The sequence below is a fragment of the Durio zibethinus genome, chromosome 2 (assembly GCF_047325235.1).
Source record: "Durio zibethinus cultivar Kanyao isolate XHJ-2024 chromosome 2, ASM4732523v1, whole genome shotgun sequence".
In the NCBI taxonomy this organism is placed as follows: domain Eukaryota; kingdom Viridiplantae; phylum Streptophyta; class Magnoliopsida; order Malvales; family Malvaceae; genus Durio; species Durio zibethinus.
In genome coordinates this window covers 7237020-7251336 of record NC_143163.1, presented here as the reverse complement: position 1 = coordinate 7251336, position 14317 = coordinate 7237020, and the positions used below count along the sequence as shown (strand labels likewise).

The window sequence follows — 14317 nt, the reverse complement described above, 5'->3', positions numbered from 1 at the left end:
CTTCTGCAGATACACAGGCTTGTCCATTTGCTCAGTCAAGCCCGAAAATCAATGGCCTTTGCATACAGGAAGAAAATAAAAACCAGTTTCGAAGCACAATATCTGCAAATCCTTTCCTTCAAAAATCAATAAAAAGGCTCAATTAAAAACATTTGCTAATAGCTTGGTAATTTGAATAACAGTAACACTTCACACTCCTGAAGTTTACAAAGCTTATGAATGGTCATATAGCATTATAAACCAATAGCATCTCAGTTAATCCTCTAACAAAGAACATTCCATAACCAATTCTTCAGTGACGAAATTCTGGGGCATGAGAGGAACCAAAACTGTTTCCTAAAAGATTTGTCACGGATCATCTTCTTCTGGCTTTGCTTCACAATCTGCCAACAAGCAAAGATCAGTTTTTTGGACTAAGAATAGAGAGAACAGCCAGGTTTCATATAATTAGCAGAAGGTTAAAAGAATCCGCAAAAGGAAGACGTGAACCTGATTTTTTTTTTTTTCAGAGAAAGTGACAATTTTCATTTGTAAAATTCTAGTTGCTAGTCTGACACTGACACTGTCTAAAAACACATGCAGAAGTCTATCTCCCAATCCTTTAATGACTATGTAACATCAACACAACAACCTTGGTGTTTTTCAACTCATTATCAATCCATACAAATTATATGCACAATCAGAGCAGGTTCACTAATTGTGCACCAAAATTATCAAGTTTTTCTAATATGTTCTTGATTCTTCACCGTAACTTCTAAAGTATCACAACAGTTCTAAGCCACTTCAATGAGCAAATTACACCGTTGAATCTTCACCGACTACTGCATGAGCCTTTACAATTATACATTACAGACCATTTGAATTTTCAGGTTAGAAATGAGTTTGAATGTCCATTTAATCCAATTTATAACCTAAACAGACTAAACTGCAAGTTGCTTTATTTTACTTGTGCTTCAACTATCCCAAAACAAAAAATATATGATGCTTAAGAAGCTAGCCTGAGACTGGGTAGAGGATATTAGAAACCGAAAAGCGCATATAAATAGACGGTTCCAAGACACCTGTACATGATGTGCGTGGCTGGAAATTATTGAGCACCTGGTGCATCTCTCATGCTCATATTCAGACTGTTTCGCATGGTTCGTCTACCAATTCCTGCATTGCCTTTTTGCATCATGGCAACAAATTCACCATAATCAATTCTTCCATCCTGAAATAAAGCAGAAGTAGCAGAAAATTGAACTTAGTCAACAAATGAAGCAAAAAGAATATCTATTCTAACTTTGAAAACAGTGCAACGTGGACTTGCTTGCCCAAACCCCACTGCTTTTGTCTAATGTAAATTGACATGGTATCATTGATGTCAAGTCATAGACAAAATTACCCATCTATAACATTTTAATACTTTCCCAAAGTAGATATGTAAACTGAAAGCCAACCATCCAGTAATGTTTCTATCTTTTTCCTCCCTGCTTCCCTTGCTCTCCCTCTTTCCTAGAAAGAAGACAACCTTTGTACCTCCTTCCCCTTTCTTTTTTTTTCCCCTTACAAAATTTAGGAACTGTAAACAGCAAGATGGTGAAGAGGTACTTGAAAATTCGACATCGTTGTTATCAGTATTCAGTACAATGCTCAACCATACAAGAAAACTATTATAAAGATTAATGAAATAAATTGGCTAGCTTGAGTGTATCGTTACCATCCGGTTTCAAGGTAAGATGACTTACATTATCTTGATCAACTTCTCTGATTATATCCTCAAGCAAAACATCTGTCATGTTATGTTCAGCACAGGCTTGCTGAAGCTCATCAACTGTAATATAGCCACTTCTGTCCTTATCAAAGTATTCGAATGCTGCAACGAGATGTTCCTCACGCTCTAGTTTATTAAGATGGACTGTTGCAGCTATAAATTCCCCATAATCAATGGTCCCACTATTGTCGACATCAGCCTGAGAAGAAAAAAAATAGCTCAGATGATTGGGTTGCAAATTTGCAATTAGCAGATGAATAACATAGCAAGCACAGTAGCCACATAAGTCAATGTCACCCTTGCACAAAAATTTACCCACAAGCACAAGTAAAGACAAGCATTTTCAATCATAAGAGACTTTTCCTCTATCCCAAGATATGTATGATGAAAGGAAGTTCTTTTTCCTTAAAAATGCTTATGTAAGGATGGATGCAAACATAAGACACTCCAATTGGTTTAAAAAAGATCCCTGCTAGAGAGAGACTCTGAAGTCAGTAGTCTAAATCACATACCAAAAACTATTATTCAATTGGTTAAGAGGCACCTTATGGCTCATTAAGAAGAGCATTATTCACATTACAATTCGCCCCATATCTCAACCGCTATTTCCAATAAGGCATTGCAACTTTGACCTTTTAACCCTATGCTTCTCTGTTAAAATTGCCTTCATACTAAAATTAAGAAAAGAATCAAGAGGGAACAGAGATGCAGCATCCCTCACAAATTCATGAAAACATGTAAGCTGACATTTAGACCAAAGGAACGAGAAGCAATACAAGATTTACTAAGCAAGAAGAAGAAAATAAATTAACAAAAGACTGAAAAATGAGCAGGAAGAAGAAAAGGAGATAAAAATGAAAATGAAACAAATATTTAGATTTCTGCTTCAAAACAAACTTACTGCATCCATGAGGTCCCGTATTTCTGTATCCTTCAAGGTAGAGCCATATCTTCGCAAACCAGCTTTGAGTTCATCAAATGTGATTGCACCACTGTTATCAGTATCCATAGCTGTAAACATTTCTCTCAAACCAGCAATCTCCTCCTCGGAGAGACTTTCAGCTATTACCTGATGGTACAGAAAGGGCAGAGCTTCCTCTGTCAGAAAGAGTTTGACTACATTAACTCTAAAGAAAGCATGTTTAAAGCCAACATGAAGTTCCATTGTTCTTGAGACTAATATCTAAACATAGTAAGTGCAAGAAGCTGCCAGACAAAAGGCATAGAAATATTTGAAAAAAATTGGTACTCGCGTTGTCTAATGAGACAAGCAGCTTGCTTTTGCTGCATTAATTGGGTAATACTCCTTCAAGATTTGAAGAAAACATTGTCTGATTTATTTTAATTACTAAAATATTAGACAGATGCAGACTCAGACAAACACACATCTTGAGAAGTTTACCCGTAAAGCCATCTTCTTTAGTTTGTTCATTGCTGAGAATTGCTTGAGACGAGAAAGTACAGCTGGATCCAGTGCCCTATCTGGGGCAACACCATTTTTACAAATCCATGGATGACCTAAACAATTCAAAAAGAAAACAATGTCACAATTTTGTTCTTTATTTCACTTAAAGAAAAAAAATATATGTGCTAAGGAGCTAACAAACTATACTGACCAATAGAGCGAATTCTCACTTAACACTTAAGAAGAATTGTTCTGATTATACATTTGCTAAAACTAGCAATACTCTAGAGAAAGAACTGTATTTAATTACTGAAATATCCAAGGGCAGAAATGGAGAAGGTGCATAAATAAACTAAATAATAGTACTTATTGCTTTGTATAAAGGTGCACTATTGATTTTGGGATACATTTTCAAATAACAATTTAGCTGAGATTGCAAACACGCTAAAATATTTAGATCAACAAGAAAACCAAATTTGAAAAACATATTGAGCACCCCATACTGAAGCAACACCATGCATCTCTACATGATCATACTAATACTCAGCAGTTTACCAAAAAAAAAAAGATACTACTACCATGCCACATTCATCCATGCCGCAGTAATAACATAAAAAAGAAGTATCAAATGATAGAAAGCAGCTTCCTTCATTTAATCTTTTTTATTGGTTCAAAACATTCATTAACATCAGCCAGACAATAATAGAGGGGTAAGAGGTATTACATACATAATACTTCATGAGCAGTCAGCCGTTCTGAAGGTCGAGAGCATAACATCTTCCGGATTAGGTCCTTCGCACTATCAGATATTACAGGCCATGGGTCTGACTCGAAGTCAATATGTCCTTTTAACACGGCATCAAATATTCCTTGTTGTGTTTCTAAGGAACAGAAAGAGGAAGGTTGTAAGTATATTACACATAGAATTAAATGAAAATGATGCTTAACCAAAAAAATCAGATGTACCTGCCCAAAATGGTGGCACGCCACTTAGCAATATATAGAGTATAACTCCTGCAGTCCATACGTCTGCTTCTGGTCCGTAATTTTTGAGAAGAACTTCAGGAGCAACATAATATGGGCTTCCAACCACATCAGTAAAAACTTGGCCTGAAGTAGTAAACCACACATTATGTTAAACAACTTGAATTTCAAAAAGACATTGGTTTCCTTTTTTTAAGATAATGGAATTTTATTTACCCAAAAGAAAGCAGATAGATCTGCTACATCAAAGAACTCAACGCTACTCACTATGTACAACAATTAGAAGAATGAAGGAAAAAAAAAAAACCACCATACAGCAAACCCTAAGCTATATAAAATCAACTGCAAATTCCCCAATTCTGGCAGATGTATCCCTGCAACAGAAATTAACTTGCATCTAGCATCTTCCATCACACATTTGAACACCCGTTCTACATCTCTATATTGCTTCTTATGTAATCTGCGGTTCCATTCCATCCAAGTATGATATATAGCAGCACGAAAGACATTGGTTTCATTATCAACTAAAGGGGCTGAAATTACTCTGACTCCCTAAAGAAAGAAATTTGGGCTCTTCAATTATTAGGAATGTATTCTTCCCTGTAACCATTTAATAGGCATTCACAACATATACCCATTAAGGAAGCATTGATTAAGTTTAAATGTTAAAGGTTTAAGAATTGGGCTTAAACAAGACCAAGTAATTGACCTACTAAAAGAGGAATAAGTAGTGGATTAAATATGCCACAAAAAGATTCTCCATTAATTATGTTCCAGCAACTTAAGTTGCTTCAAATTCAGTAAAAATTAAAAATTGCCAAAATTAAGGAAGAACAATCCACTGCTTACCTGGTTTAAAGAAGACTGAGAGTCCAAAATCAATGGCCTTAAGTGAGAAATCGTCATCCTTGTTAACTAACAAGAAATTCTCAGGCTTTAAATCCCTATGCATAACCCCAAGTGAATGACAAGCCTCAACAACCCCAACAATAATCTTTGTCAATTCAGCTGCCTTCCTCTCGGTGTAATGCCCCCTCTGGATGATACGGTCAAACAATTCACCTCCAGAGCAAAGCTCCATCACAATATGCACATATAAAGTATCCTCATATGCACCTTTAATCGTCACAATATTCTTGTGACCCGCCAAATGGTGCATTATCTGAATCTCCCTCCTAACATCCTCCACGTCCTCCTTGGAAATCAACTTCCTTTTGGATATAGACTTACAGGCATACTCAATGCCTGAAGAAATCTCAGTACATAAGTAAGTAGTCCCAAACTGTCCTTGTCCTAACTTGCGACCTAAAGTGTAAAGGTCACGGATGTTTGGAGTCTTATGACCTAAAACGTAATAAGTCTGGTGATCAATGCCACGTCCCATGGTGTTATCTTTCTTGGTGGGGCTAATGAGAGCCAAATGGGTATCTTTTTTAGTGGTTTCTTTGGATAATTCTTGGGCAATAAGTTGTTGAGCGTTTAAACTAGAAGGGGAATAATCAGAATTGGAACGGTCAGAAGAAGTGTTGTTGCGCTTGGAAGAATGATCCTCGGGCTCACTGTAACCCTGATTAAATTTCCCCTTGAAAGATCCACGGCATGTGTTGCCCATGAAACAATCAATAATTCCCCCACAACAGTGTTTTCCTCATCCAACGATATCTCATCAATTACACTGAAAAGGAAACAGAAAGAACGTAGATTTTCAATGATCCCAGAATTGGAAACTTCAAACATCACCCAATTTTCATGCAGAAACCACAAATCTAAACATCACAAGAATCCCATATCAGATCAGAGTAAAAAGCTCCATTCCATTTTCTACAGAAAAAAAAAAAAGAAAGAAAAGCGATTCCTTTTCACTAATTTCCAGGAAACCAAAAATGAAAAATAAATAAAGTCACATCCTTCTACATGGACATAGCATGTACCATGATACAAGATTCACAACAAACCAAAGCTATCAAAGAAATTAAGCCAATCCTAAAAATCAATAAAAAAATAATAAATCTTCAGACCAAAAAAAAAAAAAAAAGATCAACTTACAAAGATGTAAACATACATAACAATCAAGATAACAATCAAGATAACAAGAAAAAAAAGAAAGAAGCCAAAGATAGGGAAAAGAGGAGAGAGAGAGAGAGAGAGAGAGAAAGATCAAGTACCAGTTTGGAGTGAAAATGAAGAAAGGGTGAAAAGAAAAAGAGATGATAGAACGAGAGACAAAGAAAGAAATGGCTAAACTGGATGAATATAATTGATCCTAAACACATCCATAAGAACAGCTGTGGGTTGGTATTTTTTAATTTGTTTCTGTTTTTGTTGTTATTTTTGGGGTGCTGTTGCTAAGAAACATCGGATACGTGAGAGTGCTGGCCAGTTAACCTCTTTCTCATCCTTTGTTCCCTTTTCTTATCATCTTTTTCCTCACTTTTTTTTTTCTTACAAAACATGGATAATAAATTACAATGAAATGAAACGATAAGAACCCATTTTTTTAATCTTTACTTTTGGATTAACTTGAAATCAAATTAACAATACTTATTACAGACCGTGTTTCGAGGAAGTGCAGTGAAGGGTAAAAACGTAAGAAAACCAAATCAGTAAACCACACCGATTCACGGTTGACCATTCTGCAGGTTGGAGAATGGGGACAACGTTGGAGTTTGTCGTTTGTTGGTTGGTACGTGCTGTTCACGCTGAGCAAAAGGTTAGTAGCTCTACGACATGTCTTAAGGTTGTTTTGGTCAAAATTTCCAGCTAATTTTGTGGAGAAAAAAAAATCCAAAATCTAATTTTGGACAGTCTGGAAACTTACAACAAGCACCTCTGTTTTGAATGGTCTTCTCCTTATTCTTCTGTTTTAGCTTTTGCTTTCTTCTAGCTTTGAACTATGAAATTTCCCCTTGCATTACCAACTTTTGTCCCAATCCAGAACACGAGGAAGACGGGGAGACCCAACGACAATTTTCAATTTTCAACGTCACTTTCCTATTTCCAAGGATTCCCAAAAAGTCTATGGCTGAACAGAACACTTGTTTTTTTTATTAGTATTATTTTTAATTTAAAGCTTTTTATAAATAGAAAAAATGAAATGTAGGAATCTATTTTTTTTTTCAAATATTCACTTACAATATTTTGTATAGAATTTACTAATTTTATTGATGAAAAAAAAAATTCAAAAGAATTTTAAAATATTTAAGAAATTAATATCTTTTTTTAATTTAAATTTTAAATTTATTAAATATTATTTTAATAAAATAATTACATGAATTAATAAAATAATCTTGGATTCTAAGTCAAAGCTTTCCTTAGCAGCCAAGAAGATCCTAGCCCTGTGCACCTTTTAGTGTTATATTTTCGGTGATTTTAGGCTACTAGCATTGGATAAATGGGATCAAAGCTAAGATCTGCGAACATGCACTTATACAGAATCTAAGAGTGGAATTAGTTACTTTAGTAATTTTCTGATCAAGAGAATTTGGTATCTCCATCTGTACTGAAATCAACAAAAGTACCGCTCCCATCGGTCAATCATTACAGCAGTGAAGGATCACAATTTTTCAACACCAAAGATTTAGCAAATAGTAATGGCCCACCCTATACTTTCCTAGGCCAGCACAATTTTAATCATGCCCAAAACGTGAAGTTGTCAATTTCTTTTAATTAATGTTTGATGAAAAATTATCAATAAAAGATTAACTCAATTAATTAAATTATTTTCATTAACATAAGTGATTTTAAATTTAAATTTAATTAATAATTTTTTATTAAAATTATTTCAAAATATAATTTACAATTATTACTTTCTAAATTATAATTACAATATATCTTACCTTAATACAAAAAATTGAATAATTATATGAAAAAATAAAAATATAATTGATGAAAGGAGACCAAGTCAAGTATCTGAAACCAACTTACCACAAGCGCACCCAATTTTTTTTGCAAATTTGTAACCTAAAATTGAACTCTTGTATTTTGTAATCTTGAAGTTATCTCTTTCATCAAAAAGGAAAAGGAAACTAAGTAGCTTGTTCTTTGAAAACTAATATGCTTGCTCTCATAAAGTTTTTTATTGGTGATAAGAATCGAACAAGTGAAAAGGAAGTAGCTATGTGATAAGGTGAATGACTATCTTATTTAGGTTAAACTGTTACGAAAAGTAACACCTACATGTAACAATTATACACAAAACAGTAAGTTTAAATCAAGAATAAGAATACACAAATATATTTGGTTCGATCCAACTCAAAATGACCTACTCCAAACTTAATCCACTATCAAATAAATTTTTATAATTGTGAGACTTTTAGAATGAGAAAAGTCTCATAAAATTTCTTACTCAAAACTTAACCTAAAACTCAATTACATCATTTTAATAGCCTACTCACTTAGCTATTCTCTTGGTGTCTAACTCTCTGAGATTATCAAATTAAAAATAAAATACCTTATTTATAAGGGTGAGACCCCTTATACTTTTACTAAACTCTCAATGTGAGATACAAGACAAACTCAAACTCACTTAACTTTTGATGTGGGATTCTGAAATTCAAGGCAAATCTCAACAAATTCTCCTTTGACTTGAATCTCTATACATTTCAACAGTATCTGCAAAGCTAACACGCTTACCTTTCTGTTTTTCTTTCATCACAGACATCCCAACAACTAAGCCTCCATCAAACATGTGTAAGTGATTTTTGATCCTATTCTCTTGTAGAGTCACACTATCATTCTTTTACACTTTCAACCAATTATTACTACCATAATATATGTACCCCCGAGAAGCTAACTCACCCAAAACGATCAAATTATAGTGACAACTTGGTACATACCTTACATGACGAAGTGTCTTAATAACACAATTGTGAGATCTAAGGGGAACACTTCCAATGCCTTGAATCTGTATCTTTTTTTTGTTAGCAACCACAATATCCTCATACTTTTCATTCTCATCCAACTCCACAAATTAACTACTATCATTGCAAACATGAACTGTAGCAGCTGAATCTAAAACCCAATATTTATCACTTTTCAAAGTCTGAGTCTCATCAACAGAGTTGTCAAAACAACATCATCATCATCAGACACTACAGCAGCAGTATCATTATTTTTTTCATCTGATTTCTTCTCATCATTCGCCCTTTTAAAAGCAGTCATATCCTTTCTCAACTTCCTGCAGTGCACTTGAATATGTCTCTTTTCACTACAATAATAACATTCTATATCATTGTAATCTCTGTCTCTTGACTTGGATCTCTTTCTTGATCCATCAATCCTCTTTTGAGTCCTTCATCGATCAAAATCCTCTACAGCTAGTGTACTCCTCCTAGGTGATGAGTTCTGAGATCTTATAAACCTTTTATTCTCACGCAACAGGACAATCACATCATCTAACTTCAAAGTAGACATGTCCATCAACACAGTCTGAACTAAAGGCCTATAAGACTTGGACAAAGATGACAGCAAAATTAAAGCCTTCTCTTCATCTTTTAACTCATCAACAGAAATCGTTAGCAATTGAGAAATCAATATATTAAACTCATTCAAGTGATTATGAAGACTCATACCTTCTTCTATCTTCAGAGAATACATATCAATCTTCAAACATAATCTATTAGTCAATGACTTCGAAGCATAAATATCTTTAAGCTTATCTCACAAATTTTTTGAAGTACTTTCAGTCAATACATTATACTTTACCTCTGGAGTTAATACCAATATAATGTACTAACAGCTTTCTTTTAAATCATATTCCAATTAGCATCATATATTTTTTCAAGCTTACTATTCTCTAATGCCTGATCTAATCTTTGTTGTACTAACAGATCTTGAATCGTACTTTTTCATAACATAAAATTATTCTTTCCATCAAATAACAGAATCTCAAACTTAGGCATAAGCATACCAGATATATTTTCTTCAGACATCTTGAAACACTGTTTCACGATCTTTTGGACCCACGAATCTTAAATCTCGAACTTCGCTCTGATACCACTTGTTGAAAAAAATAATACTCACACGCAGAATTCACACATAAAATAGCAAGCTCAAATCAAGAATAAAAACACACAAATATATTTGGTTCGGTCCAACTTAAAATGACCTACTCTTAACCTAATCTACTATCAAATAAATTTTTATAATTGTGAGACTTTTAGAATGAGAAAAGTTCCTTAAAATTTTTTACTCAAAACTTAATCCAAAATCTAATTATACCATTTTAATAGCCTACTCACTTAACTATTCTCTTGGTGTCTAACTCTTAACTATTCTCTTGGTGTCTAACTCTTTGAAATTATCAAACTAAAAATAAAATACCTTATTTATAAGAGTGAAACCCTTTATACTTTTACTAAACTCTCGATGTAAGATATAAAATAAACTCAAATTTACTTAACTTTCGATGTAAAATTTTAAAATTTAAAACAAATCTCAACATAATCAATAAAAAAGATATCTAAAATTGGTTAATAGAATAGGGAGGCAAGCAAGTTGACCACGTCATCATCCCTGCCACTCATTTCAAACACTCAAGAAAAATTTGTTCATCCTGATCCATTGAATCGTAGGGACATTGGCGCTAAACAGCCAAAATCATTACTTTTTTATAAAAGAATGTTAAAATTTTTTCAAAATAGATTAAATTTTAATTGCAAAAAATTAAAAATAATAATGAAATTTAATATATTTTATCATACTTATTAATATATATATACACAAATAATATACTAATAAAAATATGACAAACTAATAAAATTATCAAACAAAAATATTATTATGACAATACTATACTTTTGATAATACTAAAATTTACAATTAAAGATAAAATTACAAATTATATAATTTATCAATGAATTTTGAGAACTTTCTTTATTTTTTTGACAATTTTAAAAAATAAGTATAAATAAATCAATTATTAAATTTTTATTAAAACAAAAAAAAAATAAATATGACTTTAAAAGGAATGATAATGAAATTTTGATACTAAAAATTAAAGCATTTTTAGATTTTTATAAAGTAGTTAATATGATTTTATTTTTTGAAAAAAAATTACATCAAAATGAGATTGGCATCTAAAGTAAAAATAAAAATGAAAAATAACACATAAAGCAAAAATTGTAATAAACTAAAAATACAAACATAGACATATATACACATAAGACATTTCAAATGATTCACCAATTTTTCTAGGGATATGATTCATGCAAGGTTGGGGTTTAATCCTCGACACTTGCAAATTCCTTCCCTTAAATCCCTTAAGTTTCAACTTCCCATGCATAAAAAAAAAAAAAAAAAAATTGGCACTTGATTGAAAATTTGAAGTTCTGCTGAAAATATTAAAAAGTTAGTTTAATTTTTGTTAAGTTTAATAATTTAAAACTTGCAACAAATTTTTTGATTTTAACAAATTACATGTAATAATTGTTAAATATAATAAAAAAAACAAATATCAAAGTGATTTGAACATATCTTAAATTATAGTGTTTAGAATTAAATTATAAAATAAAAAATAACATTTTTAGTTCGAATGTCAATTTAAATGTGTTAATTACAAACATATCCACACCATAAATTTTGTTCATGTAGGGTGAATAGTAGTACATGACCAAAATTTACGTCACGTGGCACATCATATTTTTTGTTTTTTTTTGTCAAAATCTTTTTATATTAAATAAATATTTTTAAATATTTTATTTTTTTAAGATGGATCCCATTTTATATCAAGTTTTATTTTTTTTGTTTTTTGTTTTTTGTTTTTTTAAATTTATTTTTTATGAGATCCGTTTAATATTAAAGGAATGATACTATTTTTTAATTTTTTATTATTTTCTATTTTATATATCTAATAAATAATTTTTAAGATTTTAAATCATTTTTTGTCTCATCAACTTGATACTAAATATATAACATGCTTTCAATTATTTTCTTCAAATTTTTTCTTTTTCTTATTTTTATCATTCTTTCCATTTAAATTTTCTTTTTTTTTTCTTTTTAAATACTTATAATTTTTTTTAATATTTTAACTTTTTAATTTAGAACTCATTTGATATTATTGATTAAAAAAATTATTTTCTTTTTTATTTTAAATTGATAGTTTTTAAAGAAATGGATATTAGAAAAAGCTTATCATTACCAATTCCTTCTCTTTTATTTTTTTTTTTGCTTTTTCTTCTTTTCTTTTTAATTTTCTCCTTTCTTTATTTTTATGATAAGATAATTTTATTGAAAAAAAGTCAACAAATGTGTACCAATGACACGCAATTTCGATTTTTTCCCTTTCCATTTTTTTTGTTTTTTTATTTTTATAATCATATAATTTACAATAAAACAAATAAGTAAATAAATTTTTAAGAAAAATATCGAATGGATAACAAAATGATCCATATTCAATAGGTTTTAATTTGTTTCGAATTTAATAAGTGTATTTTTTATTTGAGATCGAATTAAGATTTTTTTTAAAAATTAATATTGAGTCTAAGTAGATTTATAACTTTTTGTTTTGTCATGATTATATATTAAATTATATTTTAATTAATTATTTAATTTTATATTTATATATGTATTATATTAATAAAGATATTATTTAATATCTTAATTTAATAAAAATATTATAATTATACATTATTAAGATATAATCCATTTATTCATTATTAAATTTGACTTTTTTTTTACCCTTATTCAAGGTCTAATGTGTTAATTTTTTTTTAATTTTTTTAATTTTTCTAACTTTTAATTTTTAATTTTTTAAAATTTAGATAAATTTTGTGAAAAATAAATTATGTAGGTATCCACATTACACTCAAATTTGTTTTTTTTTTTTCTTTTAATTTTTAATTAAATAAATTTTGTAAAAAAAATAAATGAATAAAAATGACAAAATAATTCGTATTTAATAGATCTTCACTCAATTGAGATGTTCACATAATATTCTAATGAAGTTTTTTTTTTTATCTTTTTTATTAAAGTAATTTTATGAAAAAATCTAATTAAAGTGTCAATATGACACCCCATTTAGGTTTTTTACCCTTTTGGTTTTTTTGTATTTTTTATTTAAATAAAATTTTCAATAAAAGATATTAATTGATAGAGATACCAAAACATTTTTATATTCAACAAGTTTCGGATCCATCTGATTCTAATAAAAAATTATTTTTGATCCATCTCATTCTAATAAAAAATGATTTTTGAAAATCAAGTTGGATGAAATTTTTTAAGAAAAATGACTTAGGTTTGAAAGCTTATTTAGGTACATGATTTGATCTATTTCGATATATATAAATATATGTATATATAAAAAAGTATATATTTTATTATTTATTTAATTTTATACATATAAATTATATTTATTAATGAAATTATTTTTATTTTAATTTAAAAAATTAATATTTTAAATTCAATATGAAATGCCAATGTGGCACCATATGTGAGCACCTTTTGTTAATTTTTTCTCTTTTTTAATTTTTTTCCATTTCCTCTTGTTCATTTTTTTATTTTTTATATTTATTTTTATTAAATAAATTTTATGAAAAAAAAAGTTAATTAAGAGTCATTCTTATTTTTTTTTTTTACTTTTTATTTTTTAGTACATAAATTTAAAAAATATATATATATATATATATTAAATAAAATTGACAAAACCAAAAAATTTAACCGAAAGCATCACAGGATATTTTTCTAGTATACTTGGTAAAAAGGGTTTTAAAATTTTTCAGGGACTTAAGGGGTAAGGCACCATTACCAACCACCCCTGGCGGCTGGTGTGAAACGTTCAAAAAGACTAGTTAGCAACTATGATAGTAACATATTCACTGCATCTGGCTGGATTTTGCATATGACATGGCTACGGGTTTTTTTTTTTTTTTTGTTCTCGGGTATGGCTTTTGTCAGATGAAGACTGAAAGTGGACGTGGATGGAAAGCAGAAATTTCCAAAACCAGATCAACATGTGCTGCAGCCAGCCGCTACTGTTTCTGTAACCATTACGGCAAACTCGAACTGTTCCCTGACGCATACTTTGGATTCTACCATCTCATTTAATAATATACTCAAAAAATTTTCTTTCGCTTCTACCTTTTTTTTTTTTTTTTAAAACATAAAGCATCGAGTTTGTGGGTTTTGGGTTGTTTTGTTTATCATCTACTCTTACCAAGTGTGCTGACGACTTCGTTATT

The 14317-nt window shown here is 30.3% G+C and overlaps 1 protein-coding gene across 4 annotated transcripts; it reads right to left on the bottom strand.

The window, feature by feature from the left end:
• Positions 1-101: 101 nt before the first annotated feature.
• LOC111309149 (calcium-dependent protein kinase 26-like) lies at positions 102-6366 on the bottom strand. Of its 4 annotated transcripts, none has more exons than XM_089748995.1 (9): positions 6308-6366; positions 4992-5908; positions 4125-4268; positions 3887-4039; positions 3156-3271; positions 2655-2822; positions 1728-1952; positions 1062-1210; positions 102-383 (listed from the first exon to the last, which is right to left on the bottom strand). In XM_089748995.1, the coding sequence occupies exons 2-8, from the start codon at positions 5752-5754 to the stop codon at positions 1088-1090; spliced, it is 1692 nt and encodes a 563-aa protein (XP_089605121.1). In that variant the 5' UTR covers positions 5755-5908; positions 6308-6366; the 3' UTR covers positions 102-383; positions 1062-1087. The 4 variants fall into 4 exon arrangements, with proteins under 4 accessions (XP_089605121.1, XP_089605116.1, XP_022763810.2 ...); XM_089748990.1 differs by having other exon boundaries at positions 1099-1210; XM_022908075.2 differs by having other exon boundaries at positions 4992-5817.
• Between the last annotated feature and the right edge of the window lie 7951 nt (positions 6367-14317).

Bases quoted from the DNA above. Each gene is read 5' to 3' on its own strand.
- LOC111309149 (XM_089748990.1), bottom strand. From the start codon at position 5,754: ATGGGCAACACATGCCGTGGATCTTTCAAGGGGAAATTTAATCAGGGT. The intron at 1,211-1,727 runs GTAAGTCATCTT...GCTTTATTTCAG, and splicing joins GAGAAGTTGATCAAGATAAT to GATGGAAGAATTGATTATGG. The intron at 384-1,098 runs GTGCTCAATAAT...GCTTGTTGGCAG, and splicing joins GAGCATGAGAGATGCACCAG to ATTGTGAAGCAAAGCCAGAA.